This window comes from Elgaria multicarinata, chromosome 9, assembly GCF_023053635.1.
Source record: "Elgaria multicarinata webbii isolate HBS135686 ecotype San Diego chromosome 9, rElgMul1.1.pri, whole genome shotgun sequence".
In the NCBI taxonomy this organism is placed as follows: Eukaryota; Metazoa; Chordata; class Lepidosauria; order Squamata; family Anguidae; genus Elgaria; species Elgaria multicarinata.
In genome coordinates, this window is record NC_086179.1 from 86,321,200 (window position 1) to 86,341,206 (window position 20,007).

Sequence of the window (20,007 nt, forward strand, 5' to 3'; positions counted from 1 at the left end):
TCTCTGCTAGGAACCACTGGATTTTGCAGGCTCAAGTACTATTATATGTCAAACAGTCTTGTGCAAAAACCTAGAGGGCTGACTACCCTTGTATTATTGCAATAAATCTAAGCTCATCTGGGAAACAAACAAATACATGCTACTAAGCATACCCACATCACGTTCGGAATGCCAGCTAAAACCTAGCCTAACCCTCTTGTTTTCAATGAACAGGACAATACAGTATGCGTCACGGGAGAACCCTGATTAAAGATGCTTCCAGATGAGGCTTTTCTCCTGCAAACACCCTTCCTCAAACACAGAGGGCATGGCTAGACTTGGTCTAGCACGATGGAGTGGGGAGGATCTCACAATATGGTTATCGTGAGATCTCCCCCTCTGTCTGCACATGGCGTGTGATGTCCCAGGAGGAAGAGGACATCATGCCCACCATTTTTTTTTAAAGGAGAAGGAGCGCACTAGTGCTCAATCACAAAAGGTAGGTTTTTTTTAAAAAAAATCCCCACTACCCCCACCCCACCCCCGATGGGCACAGAGCTCCTGAGTGCCCAGGTCTCAGCTCCTTGTGGTTACTCGCAAGGAGCCGGGACAACCCGCAACGCCTGGCCACACATTTCATGGTCTCGAGATCATCCCGATACAGCGGAAAAACTGGGCTAAAAGGGTAGGGCAATATCCCGGGCCAAGGGAGGGATCATCCCTCCCTGCTCTTGGGATCCCCTGTGCGTCATGTGAACGCACGGGGATGATCCCGGGGCAATCCCCGGGATATCACCCCGTCTAGCCATACCCAGAAATGTATATGGTTCTAGGCAACTTTGTTGTTCATTTGTAACTCTCCTGTGCTTTTTCAATGCTTCTTTCTGCCATGTTTGCTTACCACAAAAATCCATTAAGGAGGAAAAGGAGGAAGGAATTGGTTTTGATTGTCAGCCTTCAGTCTGGAAGGCACCTTAAGTGCCCAGCAAAGGAAAATACCTTTAAGAAATTTTGCTTCCATCCAGTAGAGTGCAGTGTTAGACAAGATCACAGAGCAGCCAACAACAATACTTTAATAAAGTAGTCTAAGAGGTATGTATTTGTAAACAGGTGTGCAGCCTCCTCCTACAAAAGCTGGAATTTCTGACCTTGGTAATACAAATGGAAATCGCAGCTATAGGGAATATCAAACGCCTTATAAATAATGAATTTGGAGCCTGCAGACTTCAAACTCATATAGTGCTTTCTTACATGAGTGTGAACTTTCATCCTTAAGTACTCAGATTCTTTGGAAGAAGAAAAGTTTTTCTGTTTCCAGAATCTTCCTTGTGACTCACTCAGGTCAAACTGAAGATGTGCCTCCAGTATTTGCTCTGTTGCCAACCTGAATAATATACCTTGAATGGGCAAATAGACATTTCTCCTCCTCTAACAAACATCTCCTTCTTCTCTTAATCTAGATTAGGTGGACACCAAGGATGGATCTTGCTCTGCTTGCATGGCATGTAAGCAAGACCAGGGATAAGCAAATGAAAGAGGGAGGATGTGAATTCATAATAGTTTGTACTTAGACTTTCTGTAAATTCCATTAAGTGTTTTTGAATAATATAAAATTATTATTTTTTCTGTTTAAAAATTGCTTCCTCTAATTGCATTTGAAATTGATCTTTTGTATTGTAAGTGCCATAGCCAACACCACTGTCTTACCTGGGTAGGTGCAGCGATGTAGGGTGTGAGGCATTGGGGTATACACAGTTAGGGACTCTAGCAACTGACCAATGTGCCTTTCTCGCTGTGTCACTCTGGTGGCCACCCACAAGAAGGAGCTGCTGGAGTGTTCCCTGTTGTGCTTCAATGCACACGAATGTCACAGCCAGTTAAATTCAGTGGGACTGGCACACTATTCTATAGAGACATGTAGATGTTACATCCTACAGTGGTTTGATCCAATATTAGTAGCATCCTGGGTTTGACAAACAGGAATAAGTCAGGAAGTGTGGTTCCTATTAGCTGCATTATTAGGCATAAAATATTGGGCTGATAGAATTACCGTATTTCTTCAATTCTAAGACGCCATCGATTGTAAGACGCACACTAATTTCAGTACCACCAACAGAAAAAAAGCTTTGATTCTAAGAAATAATAAACGCACCTGCAATTCTAAGATGCACCCCGTTTTTAGAGATGTTTATATAGGGAAAAAGTGTGTCTTAGAATCGAAGAAATACGGTAGTTCCTTGATGGATAAGATGCTCTTTGTGGGGGATATGCGAAATTCTGCATTACACCACGTCCTTGGGTATAGTTGGATGAGCATGGCTGTTGCTGACAGGATAGAATGAATTACTTCATACTGAGGCCATCCCACTTGTAGTAGCTTCCCAAGGACTGCAGCAGAGGTCTTTACAAGCCTGGCTTACTATGATCCTTCAATCGGAGATGCCAGGATTGAATCTGAGGCTTACAGTCAGCATGTGACGCATGTATGCTACCATCAAGTTCTCTATGTTGTTGTTTTGTAGCAGTGTTGATCCATGCTGCTGTGCCAACGGACATGTCTTGAGATGATTCATGCCACAGATTGTGATGTTGCACTGGTATAGCAGTCACTGTATCACAGTTGTTTACCCTTGCATTTGTAAATCCAAGTGCTCCAGCTTGGGTACTTCTGTTGCCTTTAGCAAGCAAAAACCTTGGGAAGCCCCTTTGTATTGACTCAGACTCTCCCTCCCTCTATGTAGCTCACTACTGACTACCCTGGCAAGATGTCTCCAGGGGCTCATCTACACCAAGCAGAATATTACACTATGAAAGTGGTATATAAAAGGCAGGAGCCACACTACTGCTTTATAGCGGTACTGAAGTGCACTGACAACTGCTGGGGCCAATTGACACATACCATATACCGCTTTCATATTGTTATATCCTGCTTGGTGTAGATGTGTCCTGGCCTCCAACAGTTGTCAGTACATGTTGTAAAGGAAGAACGCCCAGCAAACCGTTGGCTTCAGACTGGATTTAGCACAGACCCTTGGTTTGGACACTCAAAGCTCACACAGAATGAGGTTTAAGACCATTTATTCAGGATAAGGGTAGGAAATACATGGGATTCAGCAGAATAAAACTTAGTTACATGCATAAAGTACTAGAACCCAGAGTAAGCAAGCTGAAAACTAAAACTACAGATCATACGTCACCCAGACCAGACTCAGCCGACTCTTTCCTGTTCTTTTCACAGGGTTTCTTTATACTATCCTTTTCACTCCATTCCCCCCTCCCTTCGGCTTTGATGCAAGGAGTTACTTCACACTTCAGCCCGGGATGGCTAATCACTCAAGGCCACAAGACAGTTACAATCGGATGGCTCCATCTTCTCCCCCTCACGCACCTGGTCTGGATCTTATCTCCCCTCCTATAGAACCATAAAAACCATAAAATTCATGCATTAAAAAACATGCCAGTCCCAAGATCCGCTTAACCCTTACACATGTCAGTACCACTATAAAGCAGTGCACTTCAAAACCGCTATAAAGCATTAGTGTGGCTGCTGCCTTTTATATACCACTTTCATACCACTTTCATAGTGGAATATCTGCTTGGTGTAGATGAGCAATAGGTCTCAGGGAAAGGTTTTATTGCATCACTTGCTTCTTGGTCCATGTAACTAAAGATGTCACAGATTGAACCTAGGTTCCTTTGCATGCAAAGCATGTATTTTACCATTGAGCTACTTGCAGCTGAATGTGTGAAGTGACTCGATTGAAAAACATTGTGGTTAGAAAGATAGGAAGTTCTGTATCTGGTGTTTGATCAATGAGTACTGTTTCACACTTGCAAGTGATCAAATAATGAACCTAAACCAGGCACATTGTCAACTTGTGATGAATCTTGAAATTCTGAAGGCCTTAGTACTATGGGAGTGACATTGGCCCAAAATAAAAGTATACTACATTTCAACATTTCCATGCAAAAAATGTGCTTTCTAGGTTTTAGAAAAGTGTTTATTTTAAAGCTAACTATTCAAACTGCCCTTATGTTGCAAGACTGATAGCTCTAGGGACCAAATAAAGCGGAAGACTTTAGTTTTGACTCTTGACATTAGACGTATGCTATGGCAGAGGCCTTAGTGCTTTTTTACTTCCCTTTCATCTATAATAATCCAGGAAGACATTTTTCCTTGTCTATTAAGTATTGGATGCATGTGTTAGAGATTAATAATCTTGGAGTGTTGAACTGCTAACAGGGGCAGTGCCAGGCTTCAAACCTTCTTGAAAGTCTTATTCTAAATCAGGGGTGGACAACTTGTGGACCTCCAGTTGTTTGGTGCTACAACTCCCATCATGCTGGCTAGTGCTGATGGGAATTGTAGGCCAAAAATTCCTGGAGGTTACAAGTTGCTCACCCTTGCTCTAAATCCTGGAAGCTATTCTAAATTTTTAAGATGTAGGGATAGCTGTGGTTACAGTAAATAAGGTACAGGTCGCTGGCAGCACCGTCTTCTCTATGCAGCTTTCATGCGCAACAGAGAATCCCAATGAAAACACACAGAGAGGACTTGGGTGTTGAAACATGGCTACTGTAAACCCCACTTGATTCCTAATCTCAAATGTTCTCACTGGCGATAATCACTATGCTGAGGGAAAAGATTATCTGTATATGCTCAAAGGCACTCTGTTCGCACATTCCTGTCACTGAACACACGTTCCCAGAGCTCAACTCTAGTGAACTTGGATTAACTGTCTCAGTTCTTAACAGAATAGCTAAAGTTGGGTTCCAAAATATTAGCATCAGCAACTAGGGGCAGGGAGCAAAGCCTCAGCCACCGGTGAAGGAGGGCAGAGCAGAGCATGGTGGAAAAGGGTAGGAGCCAGGTTATAGTCTGGTGCATCATGTGAGTGCGCACAGGATGATGTGTGGAACCTGGTAGTGAAATCTGCCAGGCCTGTGCGAACTTGACTGGCTTTTCATTTCACAGTATTTTGTTGATCACCTGTCTTAATGTTGGTTTCCTAGCGGGACCAAATAAAATAATGGACTGTTGACCTTTGTTTTTAGGTTATCATGGTAACACTAACTATTAAGAGGAATGTAGTACTGGATTCTTATTTTGTCAGTTGCAACTACTTATACTTGTCCTCAAGTTCTCTTTTCTGTGACATTTTATTTTGAAATAAAGTAAAAAATGAATAAACACACACAAAAAGTGACTTTGGCTGTCTGATCCTGTAAAGATAATGGCATTCACAATTACCTCTCCTTTCTCTCTCTCCCTCTCTTTCGAACAGTGTAACATCTTGAAACACACACACACTTAAAAAAAAATAGTTTCAGAGCCATTACTAATTCTCTTTCATGCAACTATTAAGCAGCTCAGAATCTGTACTACTGAGGCCCAAGGAAAGGGCTGGGGTGGGGGGAAGCTAGATGTCTAGCAGGATTAATATATTTTGACACCCCCCAAAATAACTTTGTCCTGGTCACTCTGCCATGTTTCCAGGGCCACATTTCCCCACCTTGAGCATGACAAGCGCGCATTAGGCCAGCTGCTGCCAGGGCCGACGCTACCATTAAGCCAACTAGGCAGCCGCCTAGGGCGCAGACTTCAGAGGGGCGCAGTACTTAAAAGTGTGTGAAGTAAAAGGTTTTAATGTTGTGTTGCCAATGGCGGAGGTATGCATTATACCGAGTGCCCTTTAGTTCAAAACGATTTGTGTGCCAAAATATTTTCTTTTGTATTCGCAAAAGAGAAACTAAGATTATTCCTTATTCTTGCAATTTAAAATATACATTTAGCAGTTGCAAGTTTTGTGCTTTTTATTTTTTCTACAAAACATCTGTTGTTAAAGATCGAAGTTGGCAATTTGTGTGTGTGTGTGTGTGTGTGTGTGTGTGTGTGTGTGTGTGTGTGTGTGTGCAAGTAGCTCGCCTTGCCTAGGGCGCAAAATAGTCTGGCGCCGGCCCTGGGTGCTGCTGTCCAGAACGGCAAGACACCTCCGGGCTGCGGCCGCCTTCTCCTTGGCAAGCGAGTCTCTAATGCGGAGATGCTGCCGGCTGGGTTGTGTCGCATTGTTGCCCTCGCTGCACTGCACTGTGGTCTCGGCTGGCCAGGAGGGAAGGAGCGCGGGCTGGAGGGAGCCCGGCTGCAGGCGCGCTCAGGAGGCAGGCAGGCAGGCAGGGAGGGCCCTACACGTCGCCACTGGGGCTTCTCTCTCCCGCCCACCCGAGGCGCGCACATTTGCAAAAAGAGCCGCTGCGAGGCGAGGCACCCAAGAAAGGGGTGTGTGTGTGTGTGTGAGAGAGAGGGGGGGGATTGTTAATCCTTACGCGCGTTCTTTTGCTGCAATGCGAATTTGCCTCGAGTCATTCCGAAGGGGGATTTAAGAAGCCAAAAGCAGAAGGGGGTGGGTGGGGAGGAGGGGGAGGAAGAGCGGGGAGGCGGCGCAGGGTTGCCGGTTGGTCGTGTGCGGGGCGGTGTTTCCAAACCCCGTCTCCGCCCTCCGATTACCATAACAACCAACTACAGCCAAATGTGTCACTGAAATCCCACTTAGCCAAGAAGAGCAGCAGCCGCGGCTGCCTGAGGCGAGGGGGAAGAGTCCACGCTCCCGGTCTCTTTCCCTCTCTCGCCCGCGCGCACAAAAAACGCACACGCGCGCGCACACACACACGCACAGTATTTATCATCCAGGTTACTTGGGAAAGTTTCACTTCTTGGTGAAAGAGAAGGGGAACTCGCTCACGCGCTTCCTTCAGGCAGGCGGGGGGTTAAAATAAACCAGGCGTGAGGTTTTCCTGCGCGGGGGGTGGGGGGGGGAAACTAGTAAAACCAGAAGGCAAAGCTTCCTTTCCCCTCAGCTGTGGGAGCTGTTTGGGGTTTTGCTCGTGTGTGGAGAGTTTGGGGGTGTTGCTCTTGGCTGCTGCTGCTACGGCTGAAGACGCTGCAGTTCGTGTGTGGGGCGTGCGCGTGTTTTAACGACCCCAAAACCACCACCACCACCACCAAACAAAAAGGTGGAATGGAATAAGCGCTCTTCTTGGTAAAGGAAAGAAGAAGGGGAAAGAAAGGAAAGGGACAAGAAAGCAAAGGAGGGAAGGGAAGAAGGAGCGAAGGGAAGAATCCAAAGGGAGGGGGGAAGGAAGGAAGGAAGAAAAGCCAAAGAAGGAGGGATAAAAAGAAAGGGAGAAAGAAAGCGCAGCCCAAGTTGCGCGAGGGGGAAGCTGGCGAGAGGGACCGCACCAGCGCGGCAGTAACCAGGAAGTCGGCCGTGCTTCGGAGGGAGAGGAGGGCGCCTGCGAGGCGAAGGAGGAAGCGCCCGAAGAGAAAGCAAAAGCCGCCCAGAGCAGCGCTGGCTGCAACTCTCTCTCCCGCTCTCGCTTAGGCGCATCCTCCGCCTCCTTCTCCGCCGCCTCCTCCCGCGATTCTCCCAGTTGGCTCCTGCCTTCTCCGCCGGGTGCTGCCGCCGCCGCCGCCGCTGCTGCCATGGCCCAGGAGAACGGCGAGGACAGCTCCGCCTGGAAGAAGCAAGCCGACGACATCAACAAGATCTTCGAGTTCAAGGAGACCTTGGGGACGTAAGTGTCGCGCGCGCCCCCCGCCCTCCCTCCCCATCGCCCGGGCCGTCCACTTTGGGTACCAGCCGGGGAGGGAGAGAGGGAGGGAAGGCGGACAGGCGAGCGGGCGGCCGTGCTTTCCCACCGGGGCTGGCAGCTGCTGGTTGGGAAGGAAGGAAGGTGGTGGCTGCTGCGGCTGCTGGGCACCGGGATGGCAAGCGAGCCTCCCCGTCCGTCCGGCTCCAGCTGCATCTGTTTGTACCAAAGAGGTGCAAAAGTGTGAACGGAGAGGTGGGAGCGACAGATTTGCAGGATGTGCTGGAGTTCAGGGCTGTGTGACAAATCTTGCAGTGTAAGATTGCTGGTATAATAATCCGTTACCTCCTAAAGAGAAACCCCCATCCTAAACTCTGGGGCGGAGGGGTGGGGATCACTTAAATGGACCCATTGGGATTGGAGAATGATAGGGCAGGCTTCCCCCAAATATTATAGAGCTCCCCCCATAACCTGATACATACCTTTATAACAGACCTACTCTTACTTTTTCAGGTCAGTAGAGCAGTAATGAGATAGGAGCACAGGCAAACCCCCCCCCCTTTCAACAGTCATAGAAATAGGCACTCGAAATCTAACGTAACAGACATCCCCCCACCTCATGGAACCCCCTTCTCTATGGATGTGTATAGGACAGGCATCCTCAGAGGTCTAGTGTCAAAGCTGAATATAGCTCTGTAGAAGGCGAAACCTCCCCTGTTTCAGAAATTCTTGCATTACACTTGCTTAAAGTAGACATCTAGAACAGAGAGCAATATTGAGTCTCATCGCAAAAACGCTTTAGCTACGCTACTGAACCTGGGAGATTAGGCATCTCACCTTCTCACGCTGCCTTTATTTTTAAAACATCTTGCTGGCAATCTGTGGCAATGAGTAAAGCAGGTTCTGTACAAAGATACGTAAATTGGTGTTTGTATGTTTGAGATTGTGTGCTTTTGGCCATAATAACAATATATATGTACTACAGTGTGTGTTTGGAGGATGTGTTGATATGTATGTGTGACTTCTGCATGTATTTCAGTTTTCCAAGTCTGTAAAGTATGTGTTTGACAGCTGGGTATCGCACACTACGGTGTGTTAAGTGTACCCTTGAGGGCATGCTGCATTATTTCTGTGTAAGAGGGAGTGTGCGCTAGGTAATTGCATTTGTGGACATAGTTAAACTTAGTGGGTATGAAGTGGTGAATTTGGAAACTTATTAACATAAAAGTGAATCTTTTTATTGCAAATATGTGAGAAAGTGTGTGTGCGTGTGTGCTAAGCACTTTAGATTTTGAAGGTCTTGTGAACCCCTGAAGGGTGCTGTTTAATGATGCTGTGTTTTTGCAAGGACTAGAACATGAGCTACTTTGAACCAGCTGCAGTTATGACTGCACTTTTCATTTGGAAAAAATGCATGCTGTCTAATACAAATTGGGAGTGTCAGATGTGCATATTAATAGAAATGGAATTTAAAAGGACAGAATAAATATGGTTTGACTTTTATGCTTTTCCCTTAAGCTGACAGCAGAGTCTATTCATAGAAAGAAGAGCAGAAATAATCAGACTAGATTGGATCTGTTTTATCCGGTGTGTTGCTCTAGCTTAAGTATTGTTGCTAGAGTATTCCCCCAACATTTTATTTATAGTGCTTGTATATAAAGAACAACAAAATGGAAGGTTGTTTTTTGAATCATCTAAATCAACTTGTCATATATTTAAAAACAACAAGGTGTGATGGGGAAATGATTTGTGGTTGAGACAATTGCATAATTTTTTAAAACACACACACACACACGCAGGATGATCTAGGTGCAGATGACTGTGCATTGTAGAAAAGGTCAATGTACGGACTGCTATGAAGTTGTTGATTTTAGGGTTGTATACACATCTGGCTCTGCTGTGAACTGCAGCTGTATTTTTCATGTGCCTGACTCTTTAGGATAGCTCTAGGCTAGGGTGATAATCTTGTTGGGTCATTCCAGCTTATACTTTTAATATTGCACTTTCAGAAGCCACTTGCACTAATATTGCCATGATAGTTGGGTTTCGCTTTGTTTCATTGGGGAGACATTCTGAATATGTTGCTGTCCTGATTTACTAGCTCCATAAATGTATCTGAACACAAGTATAATAATCAGACATTTGACGTGAAGGTGGTTTATGTTTGTAGATGGATTGGTAATGGGCAGGTACTCATAGTGGGTAGCAAAACTTATGCTTCATTTAATTGAATTATGTCAGTTGCATCCAGAGTAGTGCAACTAGGGTGGAGAAAGCAGAGTTCCTGGCCCCTTCCTCCCACGGCAGCTCCTCCACCCCCTGAAAGTACTACATAAAAGGTCAGGGGTGAGCTTTGTGGTGTGTGGGAGCAGGGATCCCCCAAAATTTGGCAGAGGCACCTTCCATTAATGGAGCTCTTCCATCAGTGGAACATAGATCTTGGATTCAACCCTGAGCATGCAGTTCTTTTGATATTAACATTTTTTGTCCTGTTCTATTTACTGCCTCTTACTATCAATATTTTGTATAATAGAAACCATTCTTATCTTGTTGTCATGGGTATGTAATACTTCACATTCACTAAAGTATGTTGGAGAGCATAATGTCACCACAAGAGACTTGTTAAAGAAGCCTATACTGTTCCCTGTGATTATATAATAAAATTCTGCCTCTATGTATAATTGTCTGGAAAGCAATCCACTCTGAATGAGTTTGTGTGCTCAAAATGTCCCAAAGGACATTTGAGGTTGGGAATAGTTCTTTATCTATTACTGATGATAATAACCATTAGCAAATATTGTGTGATGGTGTTGTCTTGCCGCTGAAGATGATACAGTGGTACAAATAGTTTCTTGTAGCCTGAGCCAAAGAAAATAATTAAGTATGTCTACTTGTGCCATTAACATTTATATGTTAACGTTGTACTTTATGATCTATGGGAGGGGTCTCCGAACATTTCGGATTAGTGGGCACATTTGGAATTTTGAGAGAATGTTGTGGGTGCTATTACAAAATGGTTGCCATGTGGGGGCTTGTTCATTCACCTATAAAGCCCTACATGGCTTGGGACCGCAATAGAATGCCTCTCCCGACATGAATCTACCTGTACACTGTGCTCAACATCTAAGGTCCTCCTCCGAGTGCCTACTCCGAGGGAAGCTCGGAGGATAGCAACAAGGGAGAGGGCCTTTTCAGTGGTTGCCCCCCGACTGTGGAATGATCTTCCCGATGAGGCTCGCCTGGCGCCAACATTGTTATCTTTTCGGTGCCAGGTCAAGACTTTTCTCTTCTCCCAGGCATTTAAACAGCATTTAACAACGTTAAGTTTGTTTTTAATGGACCCCAGAATTGTTGTTTTTAAATGGATACTGTTGTTTTTATACTGTTGTTTTTATGTTTTTGATGGTTTTTAAATTTTGTATACTTTTAATGTTTACTATTTTTAATTGTTGTAAACCGCCCAGAGAGCTTCGGCTGTGGGGCGGTATAAATAAATATGGCTCTTACAGTGAGTGTGGCTGGTCACAAAGCACTCATTTCCCAGAAGGCAAAGTGTTGAGACTAAAAGAAAAATACCATATTTCTTCGATTCTAAGACGCCATCGATTGTAAGACGCACACTAATTTCAGTACCACCAACAGAAAAAAAGCTTTGATTCCAAGAAATAATAAACGCACCCGCGATTCTAAGACGCACCCCGTTTTTAGAGATGTTTATATGGGGAAAAAAGTGCGTCTTAGAATCAAAGAAATACGGTAACTGCACCAAGAACCTCTGTACAAGGCAGAATTGGGTCTTAGCACAGAACCTACTATTTTGAACCCAAATAAAGCTGGCACTGGAGGGCAAAACTTCACTAGGAGGTATTGTGGAGATAGTGGTGTATTTGTATAAAGCAACTAGACTTACTTTTATAGGCGAAAGCAATGACTAAGAAAAGCTTGGTTAAAAACACAACCGCAATATTGACCTTGTTCAGACAATACGCTAAGCCATAGTTAGGCCGCTAACCCTTTTGCAGCAAATGGCTAGAGAGCATGTTTAAACTATGGTTATGTTAGGAATGGTTCACATGACACGCTAATCATGTTTAGCTCAAAATACTTAACCACCGTGGCTTGGCATATCGTCTGATAAGGGTCATTATGTTTAAGGCAATTCCTATTTTAAGCCATTTTATGCATGTCTGATTAGGGAATGCAGTATTAGTACGACTTTTTCTGTCTAAACATGCACAGGATTGCGCCCTTAATTCAAAGTTGTGTGGACCCTGCTGGTTTTTTTTTTTTAAAAAAAATTCTGTTTAATATAATCCAATTTCTGTACCATAGAAAACTGAATTCTGTGACCTGTATAAATTATGTAAATTAAATCTGCTTTCTATCATTTAGAATAGTTTATTGTGCACTGTGTATAATTTTGCCTCATCCTGACTTTTGTAGTCACATGAAGAGACAAGAGCTATTCAGGGAACTAATAAGCTATGCAAGAAAACATATTCATCCACCCCTCTGGCTTCTGAGATTTTTCCGCACATTACCTTTGCATTTTCAAATATATATTTGCTGTCATGAGGGCTAGAAACTTTTTTTAAAAAATGAAAACACAAACTCTCAGGAAGCAATATTCCACATCCTATACCAAACTGTATGCTTTGTCTGTGCTCATTGGAAAAGTGGCATATCAGGCCAGTGGCTACCAGGAAAAGGGCCTCTTCTATTATACCATCCTGGTTGTGGAATGAGTTTCCTACAGAGGTTTGCCTGGCACCTACATTGTGCTCTTTCTGGTGCTAGGTGAAGAACTCTTTATTTTCCCAGGCATTTTTAGTGTTTCAACATTCCCAGTTTTTTAGCTCTGCTGCTTTAAATCTGCTATTGCATTTTAAATCTCTGCACTGCTACTAGGTTTAACTTGGTTGCACTTTTATATTGCAGTTTTTTCTCTTCCCCCCTGTGTCTGTATGGTTGTGCCCCAGTTCTATGACTTTCCTGCCCTATTGCCCCCTGTTTGTGTAACACCTCTCATGCCATCCCCCAACTACTCAGTTTTTGAACAATGTTCCATTTCTCTCCCACCACAAGAAAATAAATGTATTTCCCCAGTACCCGATTCCAAAGACAATTGTTTAAAGATTATTGAATAACTGGGGTGCATCACATCACTCGCTGTTCCTTCGCCATCTCCTTCACCCTGTAGGGACAGCAAGAACCACAGGTGGATGAACACGCAAACCCCCGCAATAGGAATAGGAAGCAGGTGTTGTGCTGCTTCCTCCCGAAGGCCCGCTCGGGTGGAAGAACGGAATTAGAGTTGTCTGCTTTTTCTTTCCCTCGATCCAGTGGTAGCACAATTCAGATGGACAAGTTAAGATGGAGGAAGCCAGAGGAGGAAAGGATTTGAATTGGCAGTTAAAAACACCTGCTAGAGACAAGCCACGACCCTTTCTTTTGTCATCAATACCGCCCCTTGAAAACATGCCCTCTCTTTCATCAGCAATACCTCCCCTTGAAAATACGCCCACAGAACACCGGATTCAAAACTATTGATGAAAATACATGCTGCAGTTTGAGCACGGCGTTTTTGCATGACAGGAAGAACCGAACTTTCCGTGCACCAAAATACATCGCTAAAAGGCGGGGGGGGGGGGGGACAACTGCAATCACAGCAGGACATGGTCAACATCATAGGAGTCCTTCGTCCCGACAGCAGACTATAACATTGACATCATGTGAGTCCTTTCAAGCAATTTGCCACGACAGCAGACTATAAGGCTGGTGTAATAGAGCTCCTAGTCTAGCCACTGAGAGGTGGGGTGGAGGGTGGGTAGAGCGTAAGGCTGAAACTTCACTAGCTTTTCCTGGTCTTAAAGGGCCCTCTGGTTACCACTGTACACATTTGTTTGTAATCTCTAGCGTGTGTGTTTGTGTGTGTTAGAAGCGGCACCTCCTGTCTTCTCCTCTCCTCTCCCCAGAGAAGTGTCCCAATGTTCCTCCAGATACAATTGCTTTCAGCCTTGTCCTATACGTTTTTTTCTAGAAAGTAGTCCAGCTGAGTTCAGTGGGCTTATTCCCAAGTAAATATGCACAGGATTGTTGCTGGGGCTGCAGTGCTATGCGCATTTACTTGGGAGAAAGTCCTGTTGAACTTTACTCTGTCCTTGTAGCCAAGAGTGGTAGTGTTTTCTGGCAGCATATAGATTCTAATAGCAGAATACCAAGCTGAGATAATTGTATATTCAGATCTTGATTCTGCTGCAACTTTTAAAAGGATTCGAGTAGGTACATCTTCCTATTAACTATTCCTATAGAGTCTAAGAATAGCTAAAAGCTTTGTGCATTGTTCTTTAATCTTTTGCATGATGTAACTGAAGATTAATGCAAATTCTTTGGGATGGCTGTGCAGTGATGTGGGGTGGAAATTTTTCCAGTCCTTTATTTTTCTGCTAGAAAATTTCCATTTGATAACTTCATTAGTAAAAAAATAATATGTGCCAATTGCAAATACAATGGGCAGTGTGCAATCCAACACTACCACTAATATAAATGACATTGCGATAGTGTAAACTACCTCTAATGCAATGCCAATACTACTTGCTGGTACGACAGGTTTCTACAATGAAGTATACAAATAGCAGAACTCCAGATCATTGACAAAATGGAAGCATACAGGCGTTCCTGAATTCCTATTTTCAGGTGAGAGATATCTTTTTAGCATTATTGCAGCATGTAGGTTTGAGATGAATGGAAGATGGCCAATGTAACACCAATTTTCCAAAAGGGGTCCGAGGGGGATCCAGGAAATTACACGCCAGTTGGTTTAACATTGGTTCCAGGTAAATTGGTTGAAAGCATTATTAAAGATAAAATTAGTAAGCATACAGAAGGACAAGCCCTAGGGCTCATCTACACCAAGCAGAATATTCCACCATGAAAGCAGTATATAAAAGGCAGGAGCCACACTACTGCTTTAGAGTGATATTGGTGTGTACTGCAGGATCTACACTACTGCTTTATAGTGGTACTGAAGTGCACTGACAACTGTTGGGGCCCATGACACATCTACACCAAGCAGGATATAACACTATGAAAGTGGTATGAAAGCAGCATATGGTATGTGTCAATGGGCCCCAACAGTTGTCAGTGCACTTCAATACCACTATAAAGCAGTAGTGTGGCTCCTGCCTTTTATATACTGCTTTCATACCGCTTTCATAGTGGAATATCTGCTTGGTGTAGATGAGCCCCTACTGAAAAAGAACAAACACTGCTTCCGCAAAAGTAAGTCCTGTCTCACTGACCTTTCAGAGTACTTTGAGAGGGTCAATAAACACATAGATAGGGGTGATTCAGTAGACATTGGCTTTAGCTAGACCTAAGGTTTATCCCGGGATCATCCCTGTTCATGTAAATGACACACAGGATATCCTGGGAGCTGGCAGGGACGACCCCGGGATGACCCCGGGATAAACCTCAGGTCTAGCTAAGGCATTGTTTACTTGGATTTCCAAAAGGCTTTTGATGAAGTCCCTCACCAAAGTCTCCTGAGCAAACTGGAATAATGGAATAAGAGGAGAGGTCCTTTTATGGATAAGTAACTGGTTAAAGAACAGAAAGGAGAGAGTAGGAATAAATGGTAAATACTTCCAATGGAGGGAAGTAAATCGTGGGGGACCCACAGGGATCTGTATTAGGACCAATACTTTTCAAAGTGTTCGTAAACGATCTGGAATCAGGAGTGAGCAGTGAAGTGGCCAAGTTTGCTGATGACACCAAATTATTTAGGGTGGTTAAAACAAAAAAGGGATTGTGAAAAGCTCCAAAAAGATTTCTCCAAACTGGAAGAATGGGCATCTAAATGGCAAATGCAGTTCAATTTAAGCAAGTGTAAAGTGATGCACGTTGAGGCAAAAAATCCCAACTTCAAGTATAATCTGATGGGATCTGAACTAGCAGTGACCAACCAAGAAAGAGATCTTTGGTTGTGGTGGACAGGAGGCTAAGAGGAGACATCATAGAGGTGTACAGAAGTTTCTGGAGAACATAGGAGTAGTATTGTTGGACTCGTGTCCTTCTTGTGGGTTCCTGGTTGACAGCTAGCTGGTTGTCTTCTGTGTGGGCAGAGTGTAGGACTGGATGAACCCTTGGTCTGATCTAGAATGGCTCTTCTTATGTTCTAATATCTGTTAACCACTAAAACCAAACATTATGCCAGTATATAGTACTGATTGCTTTTGAACTTAAAGGTAGATGCCTTTAATTTTTCTTCTTAAATGTTTGGAGAAACAATGGAAGATCAATGTAGGCTATATATCTATATATTTAGATTGTATTTGAGCTCTAGTCATTGGGGGTGGAAAGGTAGATGAAGATGATGTTCCAGATGTCAGGCATTAACAGCAAGCTTATTACATAATTTTTGGTTTTATCCTCAGACACTTAAAGATGTTAGCAGAAAAGTGCTCGTGTGTTTCACGGCTCTTTATGCTACCATGGTTATTGGTACTTTACATTGTCTTTAGAAGTAGAGATACAAGTAAAACACAAACTTGCTGAATAGTAAACGACAAATATATATAAATGGTGTGGTGTTCTTATTCAAGCCAGTTTTATGCCACCCAGAATTGTTTTTATAGAAATTAACTCTCTTCAAATGCTCCATCAATAAAATATAATCTCTGGACATTTATATTTCATTTATATATAAGACCTTTGCATTTAAACCTTTAAGATGTGGATGGCGTGGGTAGCCTTTGGAATTACTGCTCTTTTATTGAGTAAATAAAAAGATCCTATTGGGATTGATTCACCTTGAACCATGTTAAGAACCACTAATTCAGAACTCTCCTAAATAAACCATTATTTAACAATAGTTGTGCCAACAAGCTCCTGGTTTGGAATATAATTTGGTTTACACAGAAATTTGTCTCCTCCCAAATTCACCCAAATCTTGGTTGTTTGTGATTTCTGGATGTTACATGTAATTGGGTTAGGTCTTAAAACATATCATTATGCCGATTTTCCCCTTTGGTGCTTGCTTTGCCACGCCCTTGATTCTGGATCACAGATATAACCCGGTAGTCAATTTCATATGGTTGCTGTGACCAAAATCTCTCCACTTCCGTGGTTCTGTTCAGAAGAGGAAACTTGAAAGCAGACCAAGGATGCCCGGAGAAGGAGTGGAAATACAAGATTTGTAGCAATTCCATTTAGGTACTGTATATTCAAGGTCAAATCTGTAAAAAGCTGTACATTTTAAGAGGGATTATGTTTTATACTTCATAATAACCAGTATAACTGGTCTAGATGCATTTGAGGAATGGTTTAATGTGTTTTTAACTGTGTATATTTATTGTTTTATACTGTATGCTTTTATCTGAACACCGCCCTGAGATCTTAGTGATATAGGGCGGGATATAAATATTTAAAATAAATAAATAAAATAAATATATGTTGAGTGAAACACAATGGAAGGAGGGGCACCTCCCCCTGCCCCAAATGTGGCACCCCAGAAGCAGATAAAATTATTAAAAGGGGCCAAGGAGACACAAGTAGAAAAGAGAAGAAAAGTGTGTGTGTGAGAGAGGGGGGAGTGAGAGCGAGTGCATGCATGCACATGTATGTTGAAGAACAACAACGGAGTGGGATTGAAAGAGGAGAAGATATGAAGAAAAAGATGATGATGATGATGATGATGATGATGATGATGATGCGAAAAGGAGACTAATATTTAACAAAAAGGTAGGGTGTACTGCCGATTTAGGAAGAAAGAATAAATAAGTTTGGAGGTAGAAAGAAAGAAGCATACTGCTAAAAAGTACAAATGGACTGCTTGCAGAAACTGTGCTCAGCCTCTGGTATCTATACAAATTTGAGGTTTAGAATCTCAGGCCCAGGGGCCAAATACAACCTTCCAGGCTTCCCCAAATGGCCCCTTATTGTCCCCTGGCCTCACCCCTTTCCCATAACCATCAACGGTTTTGTGGTTTCCCAGTTTTTGTGCAGTTTTTTCCCCATTCTGAAAGGTTTTATTGCGTCTTCTAAGGCTTAGTTATTAGCAATAAGAGCTTTAAGTTAAAATATGCAGTATTTAGGCTCTTCCCTTTCACCTTCAGCTCAGCCTACTGTTGTCTTTTGAAAGCTTCTCCGAAAGAGAATTTGGCCATTGTGCTGGAAGAGGTCCCCCCCACCCCAGCATCTTTCTACTAGCGCTGATCCAAATTATTCCACTCAGACTGTTTTTTGGCATTTCAGGAAGGTGGGACAAAAACACCCCCTAAGAGTAGATCAATCTTTGGTCAGTGAGTTGGGGTGGATCTCATAGAATCATAGAACAGTAGAGTTGGAAGGGGCCTATAAGGCCATCGAGTCCAATCCCCTGCTCAATGCAGGAATCCATCTTAAAAGCCCACAACCTCTCTAGGTAACTGGTTCCACTGTCATACTGCTCTAACAGTCAGGACGTTTTTCCTGATGTCCATCCGGAATCTGGCTTCCTGTAACTTGAGCCCATTTGGGATGATCGAGAAGAGATCCTGACCCTCCTCTGTGTGACAACCTTTCAAGTATTTGAAGAGTGCTATCATGTCTTCCCTCAATCTTCTCTTCTCCAGACTAAACATGCCCAGTTCTGTCAGTCTCGCCTCATAGGGCTTTGTTTCTAGACCCCTGATCATCTTCCTTGCCCTCCTTTGAACATGTGCCAGCTTGTCTGCGTCCTTCTTGAATTGTGGAGCCCAGAACTGGACGCAATACTCAAGATGAAGCCTAACCAGGGCCGAATAGAGGGGAATCAGTATCTCGCACGATTTGGAAACTATATTTTTATGAATGCAGCCCAAAATAGCATTTGCTTTTTTTACAGCTACATCTCAGACTGCTGTTGCTTCAAGTGTCTGCTAGTGAGTGGGTGGAGGGGCTTTTGGCCCTGCCTTGTTTTCTTCTCCGTTTTGCATCAAAGTTTTCCTAACTTCAGGAATCCCTTTGGGCATCTATTTGTCAAAGAATCCCTGTGCATCAGCTGTTCAAACTTGGCACATTGCAAAGGATTCTGCACTATGGTGTAGGTGCAAGCCGTGTAAAATGTTGGCCTAGCATGTGGGGCACAATTGTCACCCTGCACAAACTGAAAGTGCACTCTAGAAGGTGTCCAACATTTTTCTGTGCGTGTCCCTTTCCTGGTAAAAGTACTAATACTGAACTGCTCTCTTTTAGCCTGTTTGTCCATCATTATGCATCTTCTAATTAAGAACTCCTGGTGTTCTTAGGAACACGATTTCAAAACTTTTGCCATATATTATGAAGTGTTATAGATCTTTCTAATATGTATTTACACTGCTGCTACAGCCCTTTAAACTGAAGTAAAAGTTGCATATAATTCAGGAAAATATAATAATTTTATCATTTGTGATTGCCTGGTAACAAACTCAGATAATAAGGTTCTCAGAGTATTACCAGTAATGGTGTTCACATACCCAATGAGTCATAGCTTGACACTTGTGATTACTTAATAGGACCTAATTTTATACTCATTTTCAAGAGTATGAAAACAAGGTTGAACTGAAAAGTTATTATTCATAAACAGTTTAATGAAGCAAGTTAGACTAAAAAAAACTCTTCAGAGCAAGGATTTGTCAGTTTTACTGCTTTGGAAACTGATTTTTTTGCATCAGCGATATAGTAAACAATAATTAACAACAGTAATAATTATTTTTAAAAATATATATCTTTGCACTATTTCTGAGTGTTTTAACTATAGTCAAAATCTGTTTCACAATATAAAGATAGTATCACGATTCTTACAACTCATTCCTAATTTTGCTGTTATCATACCCTGGAATATTTTCTAATTCCTATAATTTTCTTTGGTAGCTATGTCAATCACTTTTTAAAGCAGAACATAGTAGTTTGAGTTTTGTACATGAAATACAGTATCTGCTAGCCAATATGTGTTCGTTCATGTGTGTTTTTGTAAATACATTTTCTTGATTAGTGAGTAACTTCTTTTTTTAAAAAAAAAACCCTAAAACTAACAATGGCCATGTTGTAACTATTTTAATAGTGAAGGTATTGGGATTAACCTGAGTGCAACAAGGCATCTCTGGCCCTTTCTACACCTAAGGGTTATCCCAGGAAAATTAAGGGATTGTCCCTGCCTGCTCCTTGGATCCCCTGTGTGGCATTTAGATGCACAGAAACGATCCAGGGACGATCCTGGGATATAGGGCTGGTGTAGACATGCCCTCTGTCTAATCTGAGCACAGAGCTTTAGGGTTTCTGTTGCAATTAAGGGTATGTGTGGTTAATTAGCTGGCTAGACTAATCAATTAAAAACCCTTTGATTGACTAAAATGGTATCCCAATTAATAGTGTTGCAGATTTAAAGGTATTTTTAATTCTATGTACAGAAACTGCAGGTGGCATCCACCAGCATAGGCATAC

General features: G+C 42.9%; 1 protein-coding gene across 1 annotated transcript in view; it reads left to right on the plus strand.

Moving 5' to 3' along the window:
- Window positions 1-6,824: 6,824 nt before the first annotated feature.
- CAMK1D (calcium/calmodulin dependent protein kinase ID) overlaps window positions 6,825-20,007 on the plus strand; it is a 277,010-nt gene continuing 263,827 nt past the window's right edge. The window contains exon 1 of the mRNA XM_063134288.1: window positions 6,825-7,551. Within this exon, the coding sequence (XP_062990358.1) occupies window positions 7,460-7,551 (92 nt within the window). The 5' untranslated portion in view covers window positions 6,825-7,459. The remainder of the gene's footprint in view (window positions 7,552-20,007) is intronic.